This window comes from Argentina silus, assembly GCF_951799395.1.
Source record: "Argentina silus genome assembly, chromosome: 8".
In the NCBI taxonomy this organism is placed as follows: Eukaryota; Metazoa; Chordata; class Actinopteri; order Argentiniformes; family Argentinidae; genus Argentina; species Argentina silus.
Window position 1 is genome coordinate 15,484,020 of NC_139662.1, and position 25,648 is coordinate 15,509,667.

The 25,648-nt window shown below is 44.9% G+C and overlaps 2 protein-coding genes and 1 long non-coding RNA gene across 4 annotated transcripts; all 3 read right to left on the bottom strand.

The window, feature by feature from the left end:
* Nucleotides 1–2,873: 2,873 nt before the first annotated feature.
* LOC310808727 lies at nt 2,874–5,383 on the bottom strand. The gene is made up of 5 exons (XR_014554371.1): nt 5,067–5,383; nt 4,430–4,529; nt 4,101–4,263; nt 3,618–3,888; nt 2,874–3,532 (listed from the first exon to the last, which is right to left on the bottom strand). It is a non-coding gene; the product is annotated as an uncharacterized lncRNA (long non-coding RNA).
* A 774-nt stretch (nt 5,384–6,157) lies between these two features.
* On the bottom strand, nt 6,158–14,065 carry sars1 (seryl-tRNA synthetase 1). Its single transcript, XM_083675738.1, has 11 exons — nt 13,868–14,065; nt 13,196–13,266; nt 12,479–12,559; nt 10,557–10,715; nt 10,147–10,290; nt 9,407–9,562; nt 8,646–8,867; nt 8,279–8,408; nt 7,883–8,040; nt 7,526–7,655; nt 6,158–6,961 (listed from the first exon to the last, which is right to left on the bottom strand). The coding sequence occupies exons 1-11, from the start codon at nt 14,001–14,003 to the stop codon at nt 6,807–6,809; spliced, it is 1,542 nt and encodes a 513-aa protein (XP_083531864.1). The 5' UTR covers nt 14,004–14,065; the 3' UTR covers nt 6,158–6,806.
* A 636-nt stretch (nt 14,066–14,701) lies between these two features.
* On the bottom strand, nt 14,702–25,550 carry LOC310808683 (interleukin-17 receptor D). Of its 2 annotated transcripts, none has more exons than XM_083675722.1 (12): nt 25,234–25,550; nt 22,249–22,333; nt 21,253–21,411; nt 20,578–20,696; nt 20,126–20,249; nt 19,984–20,022; nt 19,580–19,728; nt 19,071–19,145; nt 18,384–18,450; nt 17,953–18,096; nt 17,456–17,625; nt 14,702–16,643 (listed from the first exon to the last, which is right to left on the bottom strand). In XM_083675722.1, the coding sequence occupies exons 1-12, from the start codon at nt 25,372–25,374 to the stop codon at nt 16,074–16,076; spliced, it is 1,842 nt and encodes a 613-aa protein (XP_083531848.1). In that variant the 5' UTR covers nt 25,375–25,550; the 3' UTR covers nt 14,702–16,073. The 2 variants fall into 2 exon arrangements, with proteins under 2 accessions (XP_083531848.1, XP_083531849.1); XM_083675723.1 differs by having other exon boundaries at nt 21,253–21,454; nt 25,234–25,374.
* Between the last annotated feature and the right edge of the window lie 98 nt (nt 25,551–25,648).

Here is a 25,648-nt window from a genome sequence, read left to right on the forward strand (position 1 = left end):
AGGACCGGAAACAATCTTAAACTAATAACACTGATACACTGTATTAATATGCATGGTTCACAAGACACCAGGAGGTCCACTCACAAACTTCTTGCTCTGGAACAGGTAGCAGTGGTTCGTGTTGGCTGCCGGGTGTTTGGCCACAAAGCCGAAGACTTTGTGTGTGGCGGGGAGAATGGCACAGAAGGACACGGAGGGGAGGGGGCAGCTGTAGAGCATAAACTAGAGGAGGAGGGAAGGGTCAAAAAGCTTCAGTTCTGTCCTTGACACCATGGTCAGGTTGTGACTAGGAAGGAAATCGAGGATATAAGAGAGGATGTGTACAGCATGAACTCTCTCACCCTCTCACTCCTCACCCTCTCACCCTCTCATCCCATCACCCCCTCGCCCCTTCAACTTTTCACCCTTTCACCGCCTCACCCCCTCACCCCCTCACTCTCTCACCCCCTCACTCTCTCACCCCCTCACTCTCTCACCCTCTCACCTTGGTCTTGTGCTCCAAGATGTCGATCCCACTCATGGACAGAAACAGAGACACCTTGCTCTTCTTTGGAAGCTTCTCTGTTGAATCTTTATCAGACATCTGAGGGTGGACAAGATGGAGGGACTGCATTAGTTAAGCAACCACTGAACTGATATGGTCAATGTAATCTGATCTAATCTTAAGAAAAACTGTTATATTTCAGTTTTTTCTGATTGCTTCGGCAACTATAGGCTATTTTTGTAAAACCCTACACACTAACCACAAAACCTTACACCAAACCAGCAAAACATTACACATCTCTTGCAAAAGCAAACAATTCTTACAAAACTCTTCAAACTCTTTTAAAAAATAGTGATTTTGCACCAATACAATACAGTACAGTACCAATACGGTCATATGCAGTACACACAAACCATCATTTGAATAAGTACACGAAGAACCAACTACGCACTGATAGTAGAAATGAAAAACACTTGTGGCTTTTGCTTTTTCTGTGTGCAGGGCATAGCAGATTGCAAAAAGTTTTGTCATACATGTAGCAAACACAAATACACACAGGTATCCACATGTGTAAAGTATGGATGTGTATTCCGAACATAACACACTATCAATACAAATAAAGGGGGAAAAGTTATTTATTTATTTTCTCAAAATGCTCTAACACTCCTCAAACAACAAAAGCGCAGTAGAAGAAAACAAAAACATTTGTGCTAGAAAAAAAAGAAAAAAAAAATTAGTCTAAATCTGGCCTTCTTTGTGGGTCTGGCCATAAGACTTCATCCACATGCGATGTTGTCTTGAGCTAGGCAGCGTGGAAAGTGTCTCATTATCTAAAAGTGTTTTCACAGGTGTCTGTGGAAAGGCAATTGGCAAAAAGTGTGTTCTAAATTACAAACTGAGTGTAAAGCAGAGAACGTGCATTCAGTTTGGCACACTTGGTAAATGCATTGGCTACAAGTGTTAAAGGTTTCAGAGATAGTGCTTCAAGAATCACTGTTAGTGTTTAAGCATTCAGAAAGAACTGTATAACAGAGATGCAAAGATGCTTGCACTAGCTGGCTGGCTATGTCTTGCATGTTTTATGTATCTACCAAGGGAGGCTAGTGAGAGGTGGAAATCGAAGGACGGGCTTATTGTAATGCATGTAACGGAATAAGGAATTGTATCAAACACACATGTTGATACCCTTCCTGATTCCATTCCATGCATTACAATGAGCTCGTCCTCCGATTTCTACATCCACCAGCCTCCCCTGATCTATAATTGTTTGTCTAGTTACAGGGTGATATGCTATGAACCATTGAGGTAGTATAAAGACAAGATGAACCTTCAGGGTCTGGGCAGCTTCATTCAGGACCTGCATCCCCTCAGGACGGACCACCTCCACACGGCCCAAAAACTAGACAGAGACACAGACACTCAGACAGAGACACATACACGGAGACCACAGACATGCCCCAAGAACTACAGACAGACACAGAGACTACAGATACAGACACTGAGATAAAGACACTCAGAGAGCATGACTTTACAAAGAGGACAAGAGACTAAAGTCACGCCCCAGGAAATACAGACAGACACTTGAACACAGAGTGGAAGACACAGAAACAGACCAAGACACTGAGACACTGAGGGAAAGAGACTACAGACACACCCAAAAACTACTGACAGAGAGGGCAGGACACTCAGACCACAATTCAACCAATTACAAATCCCAGCTTTTCGCAAAAACATGATTCTATCCAGTGTGATAATCACAGGTGTGAATGAACCCTCTCTGTGCCGTGTCCACTGTCACCTTGACTGAGAAGGAGATCTCGTTACCATCCTCGTCGTCAGAGTTATCGTTCATGTTTGCTCCCTCTTGTGAACCCGAACCCGACGAGATCTTCGACAAACACAAACACCTGTCAAAGTGTGAACACGTAACACCCCTGTGTGTACATGAGTGTTCCAATCATGAGTGTTCCATCTACTCAATAACATTGTCTGGTGAATCAAAGGCTAAACGTGTGACCTTACCTTTACTATCCACACAGGTGTTGTTGTTTGACTAGAGTTCCTGACCATTTGCTTCTCTTATGTTGTTAATGGGTGTAAAGTCTGGTGAGGTTAATGACTAACCTAGATAATGCTTCCTTATTGCTCTTCACCTGGTATCCTTCAGATGGTTATTGGACAGGGCTTCGGCTATTGACAATCATGAATTATGATAAAGTGACTGAGCTCCAGATATGACATGCAGATAATTGTTATTTTAGTACTTAGTATTATTTTTTTTATGTATTTGTTTGTTGTTGTTGCTGTACGTGAACCTTTTATGTCTTTTTTATGTCTTTTGTTTATCTCTGTTTTGTGTGTGTGTGGGGGTATACAGAAAAGAATCATAAAACATTGTCAAGTTTATTGATCAAATTCATATGAAATGATTCCTCTCAATAGTGCATATCAGGACATAACAAAAATAATATAATAACAATAGGCAATACATAAAATAGTCATAAGTGTAAATAAGGCAATAAGTGTAAGATACAGTAAGCAATACAATCCAGTAATAAACAGCAGCTGTGATGGTAGTGAGTGTGTGCGCATGTGAGAAAGAGAAAAAGATTGAAAGAGACAGCTGTTTATCGGGTCCAGAGAGGTCACTAGTTTGAATACTGTCCCTTGATGTAACTGTGGTATGGTTGGGGTTTGGTGCAGCAGGCTCCTTCCCCCACATCCTTCACCAGGGTGTTCTAAAGCACCATGCTGGTGAGCTTCTCACATGCCTTGGTGCCTGTTGACAACAACTCTGCAAGGTTTCTCCTCCATTACATCAGTGGTGCAGTGAATTGACATCAAATATTTGATTAAAATATGAATACATACTTGGCTTCAGCCACTCTCTCGCCTCACCGCCTATGAGGGTGAGGGTCGGGACGGGGGGTGCAGGGCAGGCAGTTGGAGAACTCGCTGCTGTCAGGAACATGGATGTTCTGGACCTGGTTGACCACCAATCCACTTCGCTATCATCTCCTCTCCAGACCGGGATGAGGGGTAGGCAACCTACAACATGGAGCATACCTCAGCTGTATGGGATGAATCACAACCAAGTTTCATAATTAGATTCCTAATTTGTTAAGGTGTTTACCTTCTCTGTTTGGACAAATGATGAGTCTGTGAAAGCAATGGCTGCACACAGATGAAGGTTCCCAGCTACAATGTCACCCAAATGTTGAATCTACCATGTTTTGACAAGTTGGCACTCCGAGCAGGTAGCCTTGATCCTGAGCAAGGTGCCCTGGAAGAACTGTTCAATGTTGCATCTCTGGTGGCAGAATGAGCAGCTCTGGAACAGCTGCAGCAGGCAGTCTGAGTACACAATGTACTGCCGCATCTCAGGGACAGGTGCATCAGAGATTCTAGAACAGTTTAGATGGTGTGTGTGTGTGTGAGAGAAAGAGAGAGAGGAGGCATAAAGTATGACTTAATGTAGTGTTTCCTAACAATTTTGCTACACACACAAACTTCTCATGCGACTTGGAATACTAAGTATTACCCTTTTGTGAGTTACAGTAACACATAGTTGAATTGGAAAGTCTTATAAATGGACTAGAAAGAGTGAGAATCTTACTTAGCCTCAGGCACAGATGTGTTAGTGTCCTCTAGATGATAGCTGGAGTCATCAGTGGAGCGTTCCAGGCATGAACTTTTCACTGGAGTACAGGTTGTTGGGGGGGAAGACACAGTCTGACAGGACACACTCTTGTTCTCTGGCCTCAGAGACACTTGAAGGGCTGAGGAAAATAAGATATGAGAGTAGCTCATAACACGTGACAGACTGAGCAAGAAGGTTAGCTTGTCCCCCTAATTGTCAGTTGGCTGACCTAAGCAAACCTTGAATACAACCAACATTGTCAGACAAATTGTTCCTCAAAATATTCTACATTATGGCTAACTCACCCTTACTCCTCCTTAGCGGTGTAATCCATGCAGAAACAGACATGTCACGGGTCTCTGGGCGGTCTGTCTGGCAACCCACCTCTCTAGTGCTGACAAGAACCTATCGGTATGGATAAATAGAAACTGTTATCACAAACATCAATTTGGGGGAAGTCAAGTAACAGTCATCAATGATATGCAGCTGTTTAGCCCAAAAGGTGGAGGCAATTCGATTGGTATCAAGATTGATGATGCGCGCTGCACACCTGCTAAACTAATTGCCTCCACCCTTTGTAGGCAAAATTGGAGGTACACGGGTACAGGATGTTTGGGAATTGAGCTGCGGGGATATATATCGGCGGGTAGATATTCGTCTTAAATAGCGGATTAAAGTTGTATACATTTTGCGATCGTAAAATGATTTCTATGTTGTATGGAAGTAGATTACTTTCGGTTCACAATGAGGTATCGCAATCGGGAATCGGATATGACTGCCGGTATGACGACTTTATTTGAATCCCCAATTCCCTTGGCAGCCAACATAAGGGGAGCCTCGGACCCCACATACTGTACATACAGTTCAGTTGTGAGGTCTTGCTCGGGCTATTTCAGCATTATTTAAACTAGCTAGCTAGCAACATGTCCCATTTATAGTTACCGTTTCTCCATCAGACGAGATAGTTGGCACAGCATCCTTATTTAGATTGAGCCTTTTCGCGAAGCCCATTTCCACTGCCATGATGTTGGTGAACGAATCCCGAGTGAAATGTCTGTTACACACAAGAACAGATGTCCGAGAGTACAGTCTGTCTTCCAACCGGAGGAATTGCATCCACTGACGGTAAACAACTGGACGGAGACTTCGGGAGGGGGGTTCATGCAAACCGTCGCGAAGATTGCAGCCCTGAACCACGCAGACTTGCACCATTATGATTTTTTTAGCAACTATTAGCTGTCAAACATGTAGCTTGCTAACTAGCAAAAAAGCGAACGAGCAAATCGGGGGTTCGGTGGGTTGGCTCTGGGCGGTAACTTTACAGGCTAGCCACGTCAGTGCATGGTGCATTAAAATCAGATGCCTTCAAGGGTTAGTGGAGGTAACGTTATTTTTCTGGTCGTTTTCAAATCAGCGCTAGAGTTAGATAAAAAAACATGGCATGCCCTTGTACGTTTTTCATACGTACAAGACCGGTCTCCGTTGCTGTCAAACTTCTCAGTAAAATGTACAGTGCCACTTGGTCAATAAGGTGTTAAACAAATATTGGTTTAGTAAAGAAATTAAATTGTCAGTGATGTTCTACTAACTTTATGTTTGTCAACATAAAGGTAACCCATAACGCTATTGTAACAACAAGACTTCTGTACAATAATCCATGTTTCCTGAAGTAATAGCCAGACATTATCAATCAACCATCTGAACTGCAGTCTCTGTCTACCACCAGGTAGAAGCATTATACATTACACCAGCCCTTCTTGATAGATCTGCCTGAGGTTATCATAATATCAGGTTTCTACGGGAAATGTCTAGGTAATACGAGGACAGGACTTAAAACTCGCCGCTTTAGACAGGTTTTCCTGTGGTCTTCTCAGTTGTTAAGTGTATTGTCTGGTTTTCTGTTTTTTTTTTTATGAATGCACTCAGTTCTATGCTCTTTGATAATGTTCATCTGAAAAGCGCCTTACAAATAAAATGTATTACTTTTAATAATATCATCTCATTGAGGAAGAAGACACATCCACAAAGGAAGTCATTTAGTATTTATTGTTGACATTATGCATCACTTTATGAACGCCTCATCTTACAATAGTACACAGGAGGTACAGTTCATTAGCCTTACAGGTGGAAGAGGCAACAATGGAGGATGGAGGGGAACAATGATGATGGTTGTGTGTGTGTGTGTGTGTGTGGTTGGGGGGGCGGGGGTAGCTTTGCTTTAAGTAAGTCAATCATCATTTCATTCACTGTTATTAAATGAAAAATTCAACCTCCAAAAACATTGTTGACAAAGTTACATCAATGTACATTTCCATTAAATGTGACGACCGTCACCAACGTCAAGTAGTATTGAAGTCATCAAATCAACTCTATATGATTTCTGAATTTCATCTGTCTCTGGATATACAAGAGGATGGTGGAGCAGGCGGTCCCTTTACAAGTGAGGTCAGGTGACAGGAGAGAGCATGGGGGCAGGGAGATGGTAAAGTGGGAGGGGCCAGGTCATTCACAAGAGAGCAACATACCGTACCATGCAGATAGAAACAGTCATAACCAGATCTGACACGACTCTGTATTTTACATGTGAGACAAGCATGTCTGTTCTACACAGAACATTTCTATCTGACCGTTACGGAACGTTATTCCCTGCTGAACGTTCCATGGTGGTGTTTCAGTTCTAGTCTAGGAGTCGTTGACTGACATGTTCTCCACTTGACTCTGCAGGTCTCCTCCTCCCCCCTTCTTCTTCTTCCCTCCATCCTGCTGTTTCTTCTGCTTCTTGGACATCTCTATGTCGATGGGCGCCGGCTTCACAAACTTGATCATCTCTGTCATACCTGGAAGATGGACATAAGGAGATAAAGATAAATCCACTCAGTTAAGATACGTAGGGAGCAACATACTCACAATACTAACACGGGAATACTTAAAATCACATACGTAGAACCAACTACAAATCTAAGGCTGTGTTGGGCATCTCTGGAAATTATATTGGCACACCACACCAAAGGGATGGTTCAGCCTATGTTCATGCTGAGGTGAAATATCATCTTACCCTGAGTTGTTCTGATAGGCCAGTAGTGAAAGCTTCTCCAGTTCTCTTATCTACCACAGCACAGGCTAACATTTAGCAGCGCTGTCTCCAACAGACAGGATCCAGATGGTAACTAGTTTAGCATTACATGCCAACATCTCCTCAGTGCTGTGGTAGATAACAGAGAACCGGAGAAGCTTTTCCTACTGGCCTATGAGGACAACTCAGGGTAAGATGATATTTCACACGAACACAGGCTGAACACTTTGAGAAATACCCATGTGTTGTTTCTGAAGTATCTATGCAAAACGCCTTCCTTCCAAAAGGAAAATAAACTAAAATCGAGCGATGGATTGGTGGGTCTCACCAGGGGGCATGAAGTCCTTGAGCTTGTCAGGGATGATGATACCCTCCTCCGTCTGGTAGTTCTCCAGGATGGCACACATCACACGAGTGGTCGCACACATGGTGGCGTTCAGCATGTGCACAAAGTCAGCCTAGAGAACACATATTTTAATAAGAGGCTAAGTTAATATGAAGTTAGAATTTAAACGGATGCAAACTGTGTAGGCACACTTTGACTGAGGCATCCTAACCCTAGGCACCCTACCCCCTACTCTCATCTGGTCTATATCTGAAGACCCTGTCTGGGCTGGCCTGTATCTGAAGACCCTGTCTGTACTGGTCTCTGATGAAGACCCTGTCTGTAGCTGGGCTGTCTTACCTTGTCCATCATCTTCTTGGTCTGGCCGTAGCGAATGCGGAGGCGTCGGGCTTGGTAGTCAGTGCAGTTGGAGCAGGAGACCAGCTCTCTGAAGGCAGAGGAACCGGGGAACCAGGCCTCCAGGTCCAGCTTCTTACTGGCCGCATGGTTCAGAGCCCCTGGGGGGAGAGGGGAGAGTGACAGACACAGGGTTAGGTGAGGTAGGGCAGCCAGGAACAGAGGACACAACCAGATAAGGCCAATGTAGGGACACTGACGAGTAAGACTCAGCTCAGTCGACTATCACCAACCCCCTTCTACCCTCTCCCAGACCGTGACCCACTTGACCTTTGTAGAACTCCTCACTTCCACTCTCACCCCTCTCCAGACCTCTCCCTCCTCCTACTCCCCACCTACCAGAGACGATGTTGACGATGCGGTAGGGGATGCCCAGCGACTGGTAGAACTCCTCAGCGGTCCCAATCATCTCATCAAACATCTCCCACGACTTGTTGTCATGAGGCGAGGAGTAGACAAACTGCTCAATCTGAGGAGATGAGAGGAGGGGAGGGGAGGAGAGAGGGTCAGCTTTTGGTATTTATTTATTTAATAATGAAATAAAATTCTTATTTTTTCTATTTACTTGGTCAAGATTTAGTCATTTATCCATCCTGATTATACTGCCAGAGATTGAATCATGATTTGAATGGGAATATCCATTCTATCCATTATGATGACGTGACTTTGCAACCTGTCGTACCCTACGAGCCCAAACCACACCCACCTTCTCAAACTGGTGCACCCTGAAGATGCCACGCGTGTCACGTCCGTGAGAGCCCACTTCCTGTCTGAAGCAGGTGGAGAAACCGGCGTAGCGCAGGGGGAGGTCCTCCGGTTTCAGCCACTCGTCTCTCAGGAAGGCTGCGATTGGCTGCTCCGAGGTGGCGATCAGGTACTTCTCGTCCACGGAGTTGTCATCATCCTTCTCACTTCCTTTACCGATCACCTAGGAGACGGGGAGGGGGAGGAGGGAATACATGAAACTACAATAAAAAATACTAAAAACACTACCTTTTCTCTAAACGTGTAAAATAGCCAAAAAATAAGCATTATGGTTTAAAATCATATTCAAGAATATAATGCTGATGAAAAAATGCCATTCATTGAGCACTCAAGTGCTAATCTCGCTCCATCATTGTTTGTGACCCGGAGTGGGGTTTTAACTCACTAACTGCCAAAGAATTCCGGAACACTCACCACCTAGAGTGCCAAGTGTTTTATGTGGTATTTACCTAGTAACAATACTTTGATTGGCTACAAAATGAAGCATCATCATTTGTCATTTTAGGTGAATAAAATAACTTGGGGCACTCTAGAAAGTTGACAATTTGGGCAACTTCATTCACCCTTGGCACTAAATGAGTTAAACTCCAGAAACGTCATAGAAATCAAGTGTTGCTAATTTCCGTGTGTTCTGTGTATACACTCCATCATTGTTTACATGTTGTTTGTGACGTGCAGTGGGGCTTTAAACCTGGCATCTACCTTGTAGAGCTCGTCGTCAAACTGGCTGAGCTGAGCCACCTCCTGCATCACCTCCTTCCTCATGAAGAAGGGTGTGTAGAGGGGCGTGTAGCTCTTACTGTGGAGGATCCTCAGGGCATAGTTCACCAGAGCCTGCTCCAAGAACACCAGGGGGCCCTGGGGGAGGTAGGAAGATGAGATATTATGGGGCAAGATTTTTTTTTCATGAACAGTAACAGGGGAACAGGGTTGAAATCAGTGTCAGCTAGAGTTGGGCCGATGTTAGATATTATCGAATAGTATGATATTTTCAGAATATCGTAATGTCGTTTCTCTTACAGAAAATAGTCTGTAAAAGTGTTTAAAATTTCAGAGATCAGCATAACTACAAGTGCAGTTTCCTGCTATCTGCAAGGCAAAGCACATCTAGCGGTGAAAATGTCTGTTTAAATCCACCCCCATGCCCTGTCCCCCTCCTAAGCCCTTTTTTGAGTTTTGTAATTATTGCTCACGCTGGCATATCTTCAACATACTTATATAAATCGTGAGTAACGATATCTGGAAATCACCCAACCCTAATGTCAGCCAAATCAATCAGAACTGAATGCTGCGATGAATGGAACCATGAATGGAAACTGCTTGTGGGTGTGGATGTACTGTGTCAGTGAGATAAGTGTGTGTGTGTGTATACAATTAAATATGAACCATAGATAAAGAATACAGGAATATATTGTGTTATGTGCATGTGTGTTAGAACCTACCTTGAGGAAGTAGCCTCTGCTCCCAGCCACGATGGCTCCCTTCTCGCCCTCGTAACCATCGATCATGACCACCAAGTCTACGTGGGAGTACTTTTTCTGACCCGTGCAGTCTCCCCAGGTCCTCTCCACCTTGTTGTCGGCATCCTGGGGGGAGAGGAGTTCAAAGTTAGAGAGTAGACAACAGTGGCTAATAACTGTATTTCTGGGACAGAGACGACAGACGACTTTCTCCCCCCCCCCCCCTTACACACAGCATTACAACATCTTCAGAAAACATTCAAGGTAATGGTTTTCTTAGGAGGTGAGCCAGCACCACCAGAACATATTAGCAGTTGATGCAACACCCCCCAAGGGAGCTAATTTATCAGCTAACAAGTCCAGGAGAGTATTCCGTCGCCAATGACACCCACCTCGTCATTGCTGATTGGTACAGAGGGGTGCAGAAGATTCCCGATCTCCCTCAGGTACTCAAAACGCAACACCTCGAACTTTAACCTCTCGCTGTCGGACTTCTGCACCGCCTCATCCACCAGCACACGCACCTTCTTGATCTGGGTGACCGTCAGAGGCTGGGGAGAGAGGACAGAGGGATTAGAAACATACCGATTTGTTTAAGGATGCAAAGACCTTGTCCTGGAACAAGACCTTGTTCTTGCATGCGTTCTAGACAACTGCCTAACTTGTGTTAGCCTCGTTACCAGACACTTACGCACCAAATGCACAAAAGGTCTGGTGGACCAATGCGTCAAACTTGGCCTTCATTAAGCCAATAGAAAAAGAGTGTCAAAAACTGACAGCGCATAGCCATAGGTTTTACTTCACATCAATCATCTCCAACAGCACTTTCCCCCAGTGCTTGCACACCACATGTTTCTGATTCAAAACTACACCTCATAGCCGTGTGATTCGCTGAAATCAAATAACAAATACTTTACTCAGTAAATGCACTCTCACTAAGGCCAGGTTTGAGTCGTTGTTATTCCAAGCTTACATGCGCTGTGTGCAATAGCCTTGGGACGAGGTTAAACATGTGTAGGTAAATAGGCTTAAGGAAGATGGCGAACATTTCACCTAGCCTTTCAGAGGACAAGAAGGAACTCCTACCAACTTGCTTATACCCGTTTAAGGATCAGTTCTGATTAGAACAGGCAGCGTTCTCCCCAAAGAATACAAGAGTGGCGCTGCGACATACTGTGAACTTTGTGGCGCCACTATGTAACACATTTCAAGGCAAATTAAACTACATATTTAGTAATAATAGAGTCACTATCTTGGATCGCCAACGACATTGTTGTTAAAAATGAAAGCGAAAGTGAAAGCGTTCTGATGTTCCTCAGTGAATTCAGCGTTTTTAGCTGGTATTTTTTGGCGCATTGACATGACTAAGCACGAGCCAGGTTTTGATGATGCAATCTAGCGCCGAGCTGTTAAATCATGGGGAAAATGGATATACGGGTGAGATGTTAGATAACAAGCGTAGTACCTGTTCAAGGATTCGTTCAGATTTAACAAGAGCTACACACTCACTTAACACTTTATTAGGAACACCTGTACACCTTCTCATGGTGTGGTGTGAGGAATGTTTTCTTGGCACACTTTGGGCCAGTTAATACCAATCAATCATTGCTTGAATGCCACAGCCTATTTGAGTATTATTGCTGACCATGTACATCCCTTCATGGCCACAATTTACCCATCTTCTAATGGCTACAATCGTCTCAAACTGGTTTCATGAACATGACAATGAGTTCAGTGTTCTTCAGTGGTTTTCCCAGTCACCGGATCTGAATCCAATAGAACACCTTTGGGATGTGGTAGAACGGGAGATTCACAGCTTGAAAGTGCACCTGAAAAATCTGCAGGAATTGTGTGATGCAATCATGTCATCATGGACCAGAATCTCAAAGGAATGTTTTCAACATCTTGTGGAATCAATGCCATGAACAATTGAGACTGTTTTGAGAGCAAAGGGAGGCCCTACCCAGTATTCGTATAGTGTTCCTAATAAAGTGTTCAGTGAGTGTACAATGTTACAATGTCCCTAGAAAGCTGATCAATGGGTGAGACGTTAGATAACTCCTCCTCAGACCTCTCCACCCCATAACACCCTACATTACCAGTAAAAACAACTATAACGTTTTCTTCCTTTCTCTAGCACTGTGACTGCCGACGGCACTTGTTCTTATCGAAGGTTTTACTTACAATGACTGATGTATAGTTGATTCACTTAGACAAATGTACTTACTGTAAGTCGCTTTGGATAAAAGCATCTGCTAAATAACTGAAATTAAATGAAATGTAAATAACAGAGTTAGCTACGTAGCGGTCGTACCGATAGCGTGTCAGCCGTCAGAGCCTCCAGGTTCTGGGCCTCTTCAGGTAGAGACTCGTCCTCCCCGACTGGTTCCTTCTTCTACAGACAGGAGAAGGCAGAACAACAGGCTGATTAGGTGCTACCTTTGAAACACCAGAGAATAAGACAGTTAACGTGCTGCAGGCTTTTGTCCCAACTCAGCAGTGACAAACCTGATTCAGCTAATCAAGGTTTTGGAGATCAGTTGATTAGTTCAATTAGGAGTGGATGGCACTAGCCTGAGACGGGGGTTAGGGTTAGGCCACTGTGCTGGCTCAGATTGGGGCTTTACACACAATAGGGCTGAACCAAACCATACTGTGCTGGCTCAGAAGCTTTCTTTTCACATTGTCCTTTCCAGCACTGTTACAGCTATGGTGGATGCTTAACCAGGCCAGCATGGTACAGGTTTGGTTCTGGTACTCGGTTTGGCTCTGTAGTGTGATTTGGGTATAGGCTGTGATTTATGATAGAACAGGTCAGGGGAAGCTGGTGGAAGTAGACATCGGAGGATGGGCTCATTATAATGCATGGAATGGAATGACAAATGGTATCAAACATGGGATTGATACCATTACTCATTCCATACATTACAATGAGCCCATACTCCGATTTCCACCTCCACCCGCCTCCCCTGCTGTACAGGTGTGTATGTGACCATCCACCACCTCAACATCACCAGATACTGGCCCATACCTTCATCTTCTCCCCGATGCTCTTGCTGCAGAGGTTCTTTGCCTTGTTGAGGTTGTCTCCAGTGAAGCGACCTGGGGTGGGGGTGAAGAAAAGCAATGGTCAGCAATACCGTTATACAGGTGCGTCATGATCGCGTCTAGGTGTGTCGCAAGGGCTCTAGTGACGCTGTGACAGTTGCAATGAATACAACTGGCCAACTCCATCCATAGCGTTACACTCATCACTTAAAACAGTGTGTAATTCACAGTCTTTACTTAAAAGTAGATCAACATGTCATACATCATCGCATTGAATGCCTTTTCCAACGTTTGACAGCTGCGGCAAGCTGATGAGCGAGGTTTGACAGACGCTAGGGGGACGATTGCATCAGATTGCATGTGTGAATGGAATGACGTATCACTTGGGTTCTCCTCCCAATAGCCCACTGCTAGCTAACTGAATAGGTAGTTGCACGGCTAAATTACATGACATGATTCATTCCACGATAACCCAGGTTCAATAACATGGTCAAAGTGGTCGACCTAACATACCAGGAAGCTAACTGGCTAGTTAAAGCGCTATCTACCCATGTTTGCGAGCTAGCCATGTGGGAACATTCGTATTCAATGAATGGTGGCTAGCTATGCTAACGTTGGCTACCTAAATAGCTACGGAACTGTCAGCGGCACTTACATTTCCTCCACTCTGTGTCTGCCTGCACCAGTTTATCCACAAGCGTCACATCTTTGAACCTCTTCTTTTGAATCTCCTTGATTGCTTCGGGATCGCCGCCTTTGTCGGTTCGAAACAGGTCCAAATCGAGCACCATGATGCTTTAGATTTCCACGTTTCCCCGACTTCAATGGAGAAGGCGGACGCAGTAGCTACGCTGTCACTCGCTGCTGGAGGAAGGGAAGAGACGGTGCGGAAAACGACCGCAGGAGCCGGTGAAATGTCGTCCAGCCGTCAGCCAATCAAAATTGCTTTCGTTGAAGTTGCAATCCAGCGGGTTTTGATGTGGTTCAATGAGTGAACAGTGTGGTGCGCTATTTATCTTTACAGATTTGAGATTGAGAATCAGTGAATTACAGTGCCCTGAGTACTGTAAGTAATGACATCGGTTTGGATTTTAAATCAAACAATTACTAAGTAGAGATTATCATCTTATATTTGATGGTATTTGTGTACATATTGGTTTCACCGTTAAGAAATGCCAACACTTTTCAAACATAGTCCCCCTATTTCAGGGCATCATAGTATAAAAAGTGTTGTCATTTCCAAATGGTAAAACTAATATGTACACAAATACCCTCAATTAAAATCTAAAAATCTTTAATTTTTCGCTGTCGCATTACTTATGCAGTGCACTGTATATCACTTATTTCAACATAATATAAATGTCCTGTTAATGAAGGTACAACAATAAACATAATGAGGAACAAGTCGTTCAGCTAATTTGTTATCTCTCCGACCTTCATCCCCTAACTTTCTGTGCACACATGACAAGAAATGACATGAAGAAACATATCTCTATCATTTACTTTATTAAAATGAGATGATAGGACAATGGCAGTACACTTCTGAAACAATCACACACACGTATGTTTTCACAATCACACATTCAAAGTATGTTTTCACAATTCTTATACAGCAGCCTTTATACACATATCTCAAAAATATAATATTTCATGCTATAGATTATGTCTGTACTGTTTATTGTACAATAAAAGATTCTGAGCATTTGAGCTTGTGTGTACTGTACAATGTATGTATTGTGTGATATGGTCAACGTATGCTGTACAACCATACCATAACAACATGAGAGGTAGGTACCGCATTGGAACGGTTGAGGTCTGAAACAGTGATTTATACAGTGATTCCGGTCTGATTCAGTGATTTAAACAGTGATTCCAGTCTGAATCAGTGATTCCGGTATGACACAGTGATTCAAACAGGGATTGAGGTCTGATTCAGTGATTCAAACAGTAATTGGGATCTGAATCAGTGATTCAAACAGGAATTGAGGTCTGAAAACAGGACAGTCCAGGAGACAAACCAAACATAGATTTGACTTGTCTATTGTATTCTCTCATCACATTTATATGCATCACTCTCTATATACTGTATGTATATATTGGTTAATACACACCAAACATCACAAATGTAAGTCATATCACAATATATCACACAAAACATATAACTGTAACCTATAAGGCAAAGCAGCATAGGTCTACAGTGTGATCCACCACAGTTCTGGCCCAGGGGTTTTACACACTACAGGGCCGACCCAAACTGTACTGTGCTGGCTCTTATATTTTCCTTTCACATTATCCCTTCCAGCACTTTTTTCATCAACTATGGTGGATGTGTCACCAGGCCAGCCTGGTACAGCTCAGCTCAGCTCAGCCTGCTTTGGTTTGGCTCTGTAGTGTAATCAGGATACAAAACTCAAATGGAACTGGCAGACACAGGAACAGTAACAAGACTAGTCCTATTAAACATTTCTCTGTTAATCAAAAACATGAATCTGGCACAGAATAGCCCCAGTTTGGATTTGAAATCAAACAATTACTCGGAGGTTAAAGTAGAGATTATCAGCTTATTTTTGATGGTATTTGTGTACATATTGGTTTCACCATTAAGAAATGCCAACACTTTTCATGCATAGTCCCCCTATTACAGGGCACCATAGTATAAAATGTGTTGTCATTTCTAAATGGTAAAACTAAAATTTCTGGCGTTAATCAAAAACATTAATCTGGCACAGAATAGCCCCAGTTATCATACAAGTCAATCACCATTTAGTTTGCAGCTTCAACCATTCATTAGATAAACTCAACTTTATTGTTCCAAAATGGAAAAAAATGTCGAGTACTCCTGTATGTCTATCAAATGAGACTCAAACATGATGCTCACAAACTCTCTCCGACACATTTATCTCTCTACTTCCTGGTTCCTCCTCAGCCTGCTGCTGATAGGCCAATGCTAGCCCTGCCTGGTGGATGGACCACTGTAGTGCAGCCCCAGCGGGCAGCTTGGCGTAGCCCTCCGAAATGTGCTCTATCCTAAGGTAGCCCCCGGGCCGGTGCAGGGAGACCCCGTGGAGGTGGGAGAAGAGCAGGGGGAGGTCCCTGGTCAGGGTGTAGCGAGACACCAGCCCCAGCTCCGCCGGGATGTCCTTCTCCTCAGAGTACTCAAAGATGGCCGCCATGTATTTGGAGAGGTCGCGTCCGTTGGCCCTGGCTCGGCCCAGCTCCTCTCCTATGAGGGATATAGCTGCCGCTGCTGCCGAGGAGCTGGAAGAGCTGCTGTTGGGTCCACAGCCCTCGTCTGGGTCCGCTGGCGCCCTCTGCTGGAGGCCACGGGAACACACAACCAGGACAAAGTCACTCTCCTGGATCCTCCTGCAGTGCCAGGCCATGGTTCCCTCCTCTGCCAGGCTTAGAGAGTCCCACAGATCAAGACACACCTGGGGGAGAACACACCTGTTACTGTACACACATGGGGAGGAACACACCTGGGGAGGAACACACCTGGGGAGGAACACACCTGGGCCCACAATAACACGTTCAGTTTCAGATCAGATCTGTGACCTGGCGGGAAAACACACTTGCTACACACCTGCAGCAAAACAAAAACACCCCAACCTTTCACCTTGGACATTCTGAAATGACATTATCAGCTAGGCTACAGAACAGCCAGCCCCTGATAAGTAGACGCACTTCAGATCAATGCAATAGCGTTTTCCAGTTTTCCCAATTCAATTTAAAGTATAAGCCACAAGAGGCATAGGTCCTCCATGTATTCTCTTCTTAGTTTTACCTGAGTAGCTCATATACAGTATATACTGATACATAGCTAGACAATAAGAGTGAGTTTACCCTTTAAAACCAATAGAATGCTTCACCCCGGGCAAGCCACAGTTAGAGGCCCTATAATCTTGTTATTCATTCCTGTGTAGAGTTTACCCTTTAGAACCAATAGAGTGCTTCACCTTGGGCCAGCCTTGTTCTCTCTCTAGTTTTACCTGTGTATGAGGGGAGGCTGGTGGAGGTAGAAATGAGGGCTCATTGTAATGCATGGAATGGAATGAGGAATGGTATCAAACCAGTGTGTATGATACCATTCCTCATTCTGTTCCATGCATTACAATGAGCCTGTCCTCTCATTTCTACATCCACTGCTGTGCATCATCCATATGCTGTTGTAGGAAGGCTCTCTAGTTTTACAATCTCTCTAGTTTTACCTGTGTACCTGCCTCCTATCTCTCTCTAGTTTTACCTGTGTAGCCATGTGTTGTTGCAGGAAGACTCCCAGCTGCATCACTGCTCTCACGTGGGCAGGGCCATCGTCACTGCTGTAGCAAATCAGCAGGCGGGGAGGAGTCAGTCGACTGGACAGGGGAGTGGCCTCCTCAGCAGTGTTCTTGGCCTGATGCTGCTCAATGATGTCTGAAAATCAGAAGACAAGATGTTCAAATGTACTGTACTGTACACTGAAAGATGCAAGTTAGTAGAGGCTTAAATGCTTGTACTATTGTGAGACAACAATCAAGCACCACTCAGATACTTGTAAGTGTTTGACCCAGGTTTAGACCGATGGGTCAGCAGAGAACCCAATCAAACCCACATATAGGCCTGACTCTGGTGGAGGTAATGGAGGCTGGAGAGGTAGAAATTACAATGAGCCAGTCCTCCAATTTCTACCTCCACCAGCCTCCCCTGGCCTGACTTCAAACACAACATCCCTGTCCTTGGTAACAATGTCAAGATGCCTACCTGGCTTTATGTCCAGTTTCTTCATCCTCCTCGTCCTCTTTCTGGCGAGGACGGCCAGAAGAATTACAAATATGGCCACTAGGGCCAGGCCTAAAGGAAGCACCAGGGCCAGGGAGGGACTGGCAGTGAGAGGCAGGGCTGGCTCTGAGGGTGAGGGGAGAGAGAGGTAGAGTAGAAGAACAACAGACAGATAGATGTGATTAGGACCAACATGGATCTATAACAGGGGAGGCTGATGGAAGTAGAAAACGGAGGACGGGCTCACTATAATGCATGTAATGGAATAAGGAATGGTATCAAACCAAGATGTGTGTTTGATACCATTCCTCATTCCATTCCTTGCATTACATTGAGCCCTCCTCCGATTTCTACCTCCACCAGCCTCCCCTGACCTATAACCATCTAACGTCCAGGTCTGGGTTGGGACGTACCTTGTTGAATGTGCATCACTGTGACATTGAACATCTTCCTCACAGCATCCACCTCATCCGCTGCTATCTGTAGTGACAGAACAGCGTGGTTCATTTATTCAACACAGACTGAGACTACATGCCCTGTCTGTACAGAAAGAGATACAGGTATGTTGTGGTGGTGAGAATGTAGCAAAAGTGGTTTGGAATCACACTCTTGTGTGGTAGCCATGCCTAAGAAACATGAATGTGTCACCCTGATGGATTGCATAGAAACTGTGTGTGAACTGTGTAACATGTATTGAGTGACCATAAGCCTAGTTTCAAGTACGATGTGCTATCACATTGTGAAGTACAGCTTCCCTGGTGAACACTGGCAGCTGGCTTTATACTCTAAGACAAAGACTGTTTTCTGTTCACTATATTCTACAATTCTAATCTCTTGGGGTGGCGTGGTGTTTTCATGGAAGTACATTAGGAGAGATGCGACTCTCATTCTTTGTGTATTGATGCTGATGCATCTGGGATTAAACAATTGAAACTTCACTTCGGGTTTTGGACTCTTTATTGGGTAAAAGGCTAACTTTTGTCTTCTAGGAATCTTAGTTTTATCAGCCCTGAGACCTGGAGGATGTCCTCTTGGCCTAATGGTAGAGTCTTGGGTCTTCCAAGTGGGAGACCCAGGCTCGAACCCTGTCCGTCACGTACCTCGCAGGTGTAGTTGGAGCCCTCCTGAAGGCCGATCAGCTGATAGCTGTAGTGAGTTCTGTTTTTGGTGGGGTTCTGAGGAGAGCAGCAATACAAGTAGCAGTCATTACCCTGTAGGCTATAGTGGAGGCTATAGGGGAGGCTGGTGGAGGTAAAAATGGGAGGAAGGGCACATTGTAATGCATGAAATGGAATGAGGAATTGTATCAAACACACATGGTACAGTATCAAACACGTTTCATACCATTCCTCATTCCATTCATTACAATAAGCCTGTCCTCTCATCTCATTCTACCTTCACCAGCCTTCCCTGCTACAGTTCTAAATAAATACAATAGCAACAGAGTTGTTACAACATAGTAATAAGCATTTTACTCTACAATATAACACAGAGCCATTCAAGCTTCATCACTAGGCTACAGGGTGAGCAGGCCTGTCTACCCCCCAACCCACCCCCACACACACCCACGGTGTCCTGTCCACCTGTGCTTCCCAAAGCTGCCACTCACAGGTCTGATGGCCGTGTACCTCTTCAGCCCCCCTCCTCCGTAACACAGAGAGAAGTAGTCACTAATGCCCAGGTGTGGGGGGGCGAGGTTAAAGGTCACCACAATGTCCGGTCCCTCCTGTTGAACCTTGATGTGCTGCGGGTACCAGTCTGCAAGGACAACAGAATTACATTCATTAACATTCTGATATTTATTATTTGAATGTTGCTTTCTTTCTGTTTGGAATTGTACTCATGCTGATGTATTTCTATGATCTCTTCTCTTGTTTAGTAGCATTTTGTTACCTAATAAAAGCGCTACATAAATAAAGGTATTATTATTATAATTACTATTATTACTATTTAACATGAAGAGGTACAGTATATAAAACAGCACATTAAGAGTATTGCACAAGCTTTAATGACCTTTCTTGCACATCTCAAGCCCAGACTTCTCCGCACAAGCTGCAAAACAAGAACACACACAACACACCCTATGAGATAACAGCAGTGTGTGTGTGTGTGTGTGTGTGTCACGAGGTGTCTGGCCTGAGGCTCTGTGACGTACAGCGTGTGGAGAAGATTGTGCCTTGGTAGAATTTGTCCCAGAGCTCAGGGACAGGCAAGGCCATCACAGTGACGGCGTACTGGGCCCCCAGGACGAGACCGGAGAAGGGGTCAGACTGGTACACCTGCAACACTCACCACAACATACCTTAAGACATCTGCTTGATAGGCCCAATAACTAATGGCTTCTTATTCTTTATTTAAAAATATAAATAAATTACATTCTGTTCATTTAAGATGGAGGGACGGAGGAAGGGAGGGAGGGAATAGGGAGGGGTAGGGAGGGGTAGAGAGTAGGGAGGGAGGGAGTGAGGGAGGGGATAGAGTGGAGGGAGGGAGGGAGTGGGGGTAGGGAGTGGGGTGGGTAGGGAGTAGGGAGGGGTAGGGAGTAGGGAGGGATAGGAAGTAAGGAGGGAGAGGGGGTAGAGCGGAGGGAGGGAGGGGTAGTCATACCGTTTGGGCGTGTTCAGCGGAGAGAGAGATGTTTCGCTGGAACAGGAAGAGTTGACAGGCGATATGAGACCCTCCCAGAGCTTGGAGGGACACCTGGAAGCCCCGGAGGAAGTCGATCCCTGGAACGCACATGCACACGCACACGCACACACACACACACACAGGGCTTAAATTACTGGGGGGCTTGGGGAAATGTTAGTATTAACATTAAGTATTAACAGGAAGTATACATTATCAAATGAATGGGAGCTCAAGATGACAGTTTCTTTCCTATTATATTAAATATCTGACATATTAAATACACCCACACATCCACTGAACCAGTCTGTTCATGATTCAATGGAGGACCACAATGGAACATTTTGGACTTTATTTTGTAATATCCTCAATGATTTCAGACATGAACATTTCATAATATTTGTGCCTGCTTTTTGAATTGTTAACTCAACTAAAACAGTGATGCGCCTTTTCATTGATTGAGAATGTACTATTCTGAATTCAGCTAATTTAACGACAACTTGAGGAAAGTTCGGTATCAATCCGGAGAAGCTGGAGGAGGTAGAAAACGGAGGACAGGCTCATTGTAATGCATGGAACGGAATGAGGAATGGTATCAAACACACGTGGTACCCCTGGTATCAATAATAAGTAGATATTATATTGTATTGTCCTTACCATACTGGCTGGGTCTCCAGTAGACGACGATGGTGTCGTGCGTCAGGTTCTGGTCAGATCTGAACTCCACAGTCACATGGTGAGGAGCGTGCACATAATGGTGACACACGTCAGAGTCCTGTTCACCCAGGAGGACGAAGCACGGCCAGGGAATACAACCTGAGGAGGGGGGAGGGGGGTTGGAGTAGGGGATCCAAGGCGACTTACAACATTACATGACAAATGTACAAAGTACATATGTCTAAAGTAAGTGAATCATCTATACATCAGTCATCATAAGAAAAAAATCCATGCTAGGACCAGGGGCCATTGGCAGTCACAGGGGGAAGAGGAAAGGGGGAGGAAAACAAGGATGAGAGGGAGAAAGAGGAAGGGGGGCAAAGGGGATGATGATGGCGATGATAACAACAACGATGTCAGGAACACAAACACAACATCACCACTTCTCTACAGAGTCAATGAAAAAAATTAAATAAATAAAATGTCCAGAGAACATTAAAGTGTAATGTAATGTCTCACAGAACCAGTTATGGGCGACATTAAATCATCTCTGTTCTAGTTCCTACCCTGTGCCACCGCTGCTCTGTCTCAGGGAGGGGACATTCCTTAAACCGCAACATAACTCTTGAGTTGAGTAAGAAGAGGCAGACGGGTCCGTTTCACACACAACTACAATCAACAGCACTTTGCTTTAATTAGATGTTTTTGATGGAGCTGTGCAGATAGATGTGTGTTAGAACAGCGGGTAAGTCCACAATAGGTTAATAACTTGTTTCTCAGAGCATTTATCCCATAATTGGTATGTCCTGCATAGCCCAGTTCTGCTGTGAGAGCGGTGACACGTGCATACACACGTGCGCAAACACAGGCACGCACACACACAATCATGTACACACACACACGTGTATGCAGTAACACACGCACACAAACATATAATCACGCACAAACAAACACACACAAACTTGCAGTGAAGTTGTACTGTATTGTCAGACTTACTTCCAAAGGCCTCCAGAGAGTGGAAGCCCAGAGTCCTCTCCACATCAGCTCTGTTGATCCTGCAGTAGTCGCATCCTGGTCCTCCCTGTCACGGAGCAACACAGGACACGGTTAGGGCTGCATTCTCTCCAGTCGGGCCAGTTATCCCCTGCAGGGCGCTACAGAGGATCGTCAGACATTTTAAGTTACATATATGCCATTTATCTGACGCTTTTATCCATTTTTCCCTAGTAATGTTCTGATATTAGGTGACTTAGATAAATAGGGCTAAAATGTCACGTTAACATTAGCTGGCAAGCCAACAAGCACAGCAGCAGCTAACGTACTAGATAGGTGTGTCACATTAACAAAGCATACTGTCTGTAGTTACTTCGCATAAATCTCTGGCAAAGATCTTTTGCTTACATCTCTGTTGTGTGGCAGACTGAAATACATGTGTGACAGCTTGATGATGATGCAGGGTATAATGGACAAAAGAAAAACATTCTTTGTGTTCAGTGTGTGTAGGTGACCAGGACCAACCTATCAGAAGACAGACGTGGTGAGCCACAGGACAGGATGTGAAGAGGCTTGGCAGGAGAAGCAGAAAACAGAGCAGAGGAAATAACCTACCTACACTATACACTACCTACCGAAGCCTCTTTAATACTTACAGGATACTGATAAGAACTGATAAGGGTTCTCTGGTGTTTCCTTGACGATAGAAGAACCATTGCAGGTGCTACTGTTGGTAGACAGAGGAAGGAAGGAGCAGAGGGAAGACAGTAGGCCACGTAGAATAGCATGGCTCTGTCCAGAGATTACCCCTAGCCCCTAGACCATACTCCCTAAACACTACCCCTGGCACCTACTCCCTAGCTATGCTCCCTAAACACGACCCCTAGCACCTGCTCCCTAGCCCCTACTCCCTCGCCCATACTCCCTAAACATTACCCCTAGCACCCACCCCCTAGCCCATGCTCCCTAAATACTACCCCTAGCACCTACTCCCTAGTCCCTACTCTCTACACCTTACTCCCTAGCCCCTACTCCCTAGCCCCTACTCCCTACTCCCTACACACAACCCCTAGCACCCACTCCCTAGACACTACCCCTAGCCCCTACTCCCTAGACACTACCCCTAACCCCTTCTCCATAGACACTATCCTCTAGCCCCTACTCCCTACTTCCTAGACATTACCCCTACTCCCTAGACACTACCTCTAGCCCCTACTCCCTAGTCCTTACTGCCTAGACCCTACACACTACCCCTGCCCCCTACTCCCTAGACACCACCCCTAGCCCCTACTCCCTAGGCACTACCCCTACTCCCTAGAGACACTACTCCCTAGCCCCTACACCTTAGACACTACACCCTTGTCCCTACTCCCCAGACACTTGTGTAGACCTGGGAGGATGGAGTTGGTATAAACAAGATGGAGGGCAGTAACTTCACCGAGCCTCTGAGACAGGAACTATTGAATGGGTAAAAGCATGGCTATGCTGGGTGTGGCAGTTGTCTACCAGTGGGTGTATTCAAATGAATGATAAGCCACCACAACAACATGATTGTGGTTAATTTCCAGTGATGTAGTAAACAAAGGCCCCAAACAGTAGCTGATCATGAGGATGTAGTTGTATATGAACATGATGTGATTATAAACACCATGACCAGGGGAGGCTGGTGGAGGTAGAAATCGGAGGATGGGGTCATTGTAATGCATGGAATGGAATCAGCAATGGAATCCAATCTATGCATTACAATTCCTCATTCCATTCCAGTCCATGCGAAATCCTCCGATTTCTCCCTCCACGGATTATGACCAACAATAACAAACAGATAATGAACAGAGCAATTCCCTAAGGAACGTGACGATGAAATATGTTTAAAAAAGTAGAGCTGTAAAACTCAACACTGGGATGATTGGGATGGGATGATTGACATTTCTTCAAATATGTTTTATTTAAGAAATGTATTATTCTAAATAATCATGAGTAAATAAATGACTTCAGTCAGTTGGTAAACACAGAGTTGTGTGTGTGTGTGTGTGTGTGTGTGTGTGTGAGAGAGAGAGAGAGGAGGGGTAAACAGATGTTCTCCTGCCCTACAGGTTGACAGGTAAGGTTAGGAGGTCTAAAGCAGCTGGTGAAAATGAGAGTGTGAGAAAAATAGAATTTGCCCACGGCAGAGAGAGAATGAGACAGAAGGTAGTCTAACTGCTAGGTAGGTTAATGGCTGCCGTTGTTAGCTAAGTGACAGAAGAGATACAACAGTAGGACCAGACATACCAGGTCGCACTGCAAGGTACTGCCGGTCAGGACAAGCTGATCATTGCTTGATGAGTACCTGCCTGAAATTTACCTCAAACTGTCAACTGTAAAAAGTACTGTACATCTGTGTGCTTTTCTTTATTCAAATTCACTGTCTACAAATGGGGCTGAATTTTTCAAGTTGCTCAGCAGATCAACAACAACTGGAAACACTGTTTAGAAAATGAGCTTGTGGCACAGCAGGGGAGGCTCGTGGAGGTAGAAATCGGAGGACGGGCTCGTTGTAATGCATGTAATGGAATGAGGAATGATATCAAACACGTGTGAGCCCTAAAGCATAATTCAGAGGTATGCAGGCACCACTGCATTCATCTGACAGTCTAACTGGACTTACTCTACATTGAAAATCATTTCTCTACTGTACTCCATTGAAATTTAAAGCCGTAGGCTCACTGAAGTTCCATTCATCTCTATGCACACACCTATGAACCACGTGTGTTCTGTGAGCTTTAAAGAGCAGTGTTCCATGAAAACAAGGAAAACCCAGCCAAACATTTTGTTAGTACAACTTTAGGTGCAGGTATAGCAGCTCAGGTAGAAATAGCAGAGAGCTTACCACCTGTTTCTAGTGGCTAAGCCAAGGGCTAACCGCCTGTTTCTAGCGGCTCAGCCGAGGGCTTACCGCCTGATTTTAGTGGCTTAGCCGAGGGCTTAACGCCTGGTTGTTAGCCCTACCTGCAGGACACATTCCAGGCTGCAGTAACGAGCGGAGACGGACGCAGAGAGGAGGCGTTGGGGGTCCTTGTCTTCTCCCAGGGCCCAGAGGAGCTGACCGGCTGTCAGGAGGAGGAACAGGACCTGCATGCGTCTACACATGTTGCCTCCACGAACATGACAGAGGCACCTGACACACAAAGACACACGCACACGCACCCAAACACAGACGCAGCTGGACACGCAGACACAAGCGCACGGCCTACTCAGACGAGCGGATCCTCTTCTCAGCGCTGAGGCTTAGAAGTGTTTCAAGTATTGTTTAGGTTGGACGTCTCTGAGAATGCGTGACAAGAGTGAGTAAGACTGGCAGAGAGAGAGGGGGGAGGAGAGAGAGGGGGAGGAGGGAAAGAGAGAGATAGGGGAGGGAGTGGTG

Excerpts from the sequence above, each read along its gene's own strand:
- sars1 (XM_083675738.1), bottom strand. The coding sequence starts at position 14,003 with ATGGTGCTCGATTTGGACCTGTTTCGAACCGACAAAGGCGGCGATCCC. Across the intron at positions 10,716-12,478 it reads TGACGGCTGACACGCTATCG|CCTCTGACGGTCACCCAGAT; the intron begins GTACGACCGCTA and ends CTCTCTCCCCAG. Across the intron at positions 8,868-9,406 it reads TTGACGACGAGCTCTACAAG|GTGATCGGTAAAGGAAGTGA; the intron begins GTAGATGCCAGG and ends CCCGTCTCCTAG.
- LOC310808683 (XM_083675722.1), bottom strand. The coding sequence starts at position 25,374 with ATGTGTAGACGCATGCAGGTCCTGTTCCTCCTCCTGACAGCCGGTCAG. Across the intron at positions 18,451-19,070 it reads GCTCCAACTACACCTGCGAG|ATAGCAGCGGATGAGGTGGA; the intron begins GTACGTGACGGA and ends CTGTCACTACAG. Across the intron at positions 18,097-18,383 it reads AGTGATGCACATTCAACAAG|AGCCAGCCCTGCCTCTCACT; the intron begins GTACGTCCCAAC and ends CCTCACCCTCAG.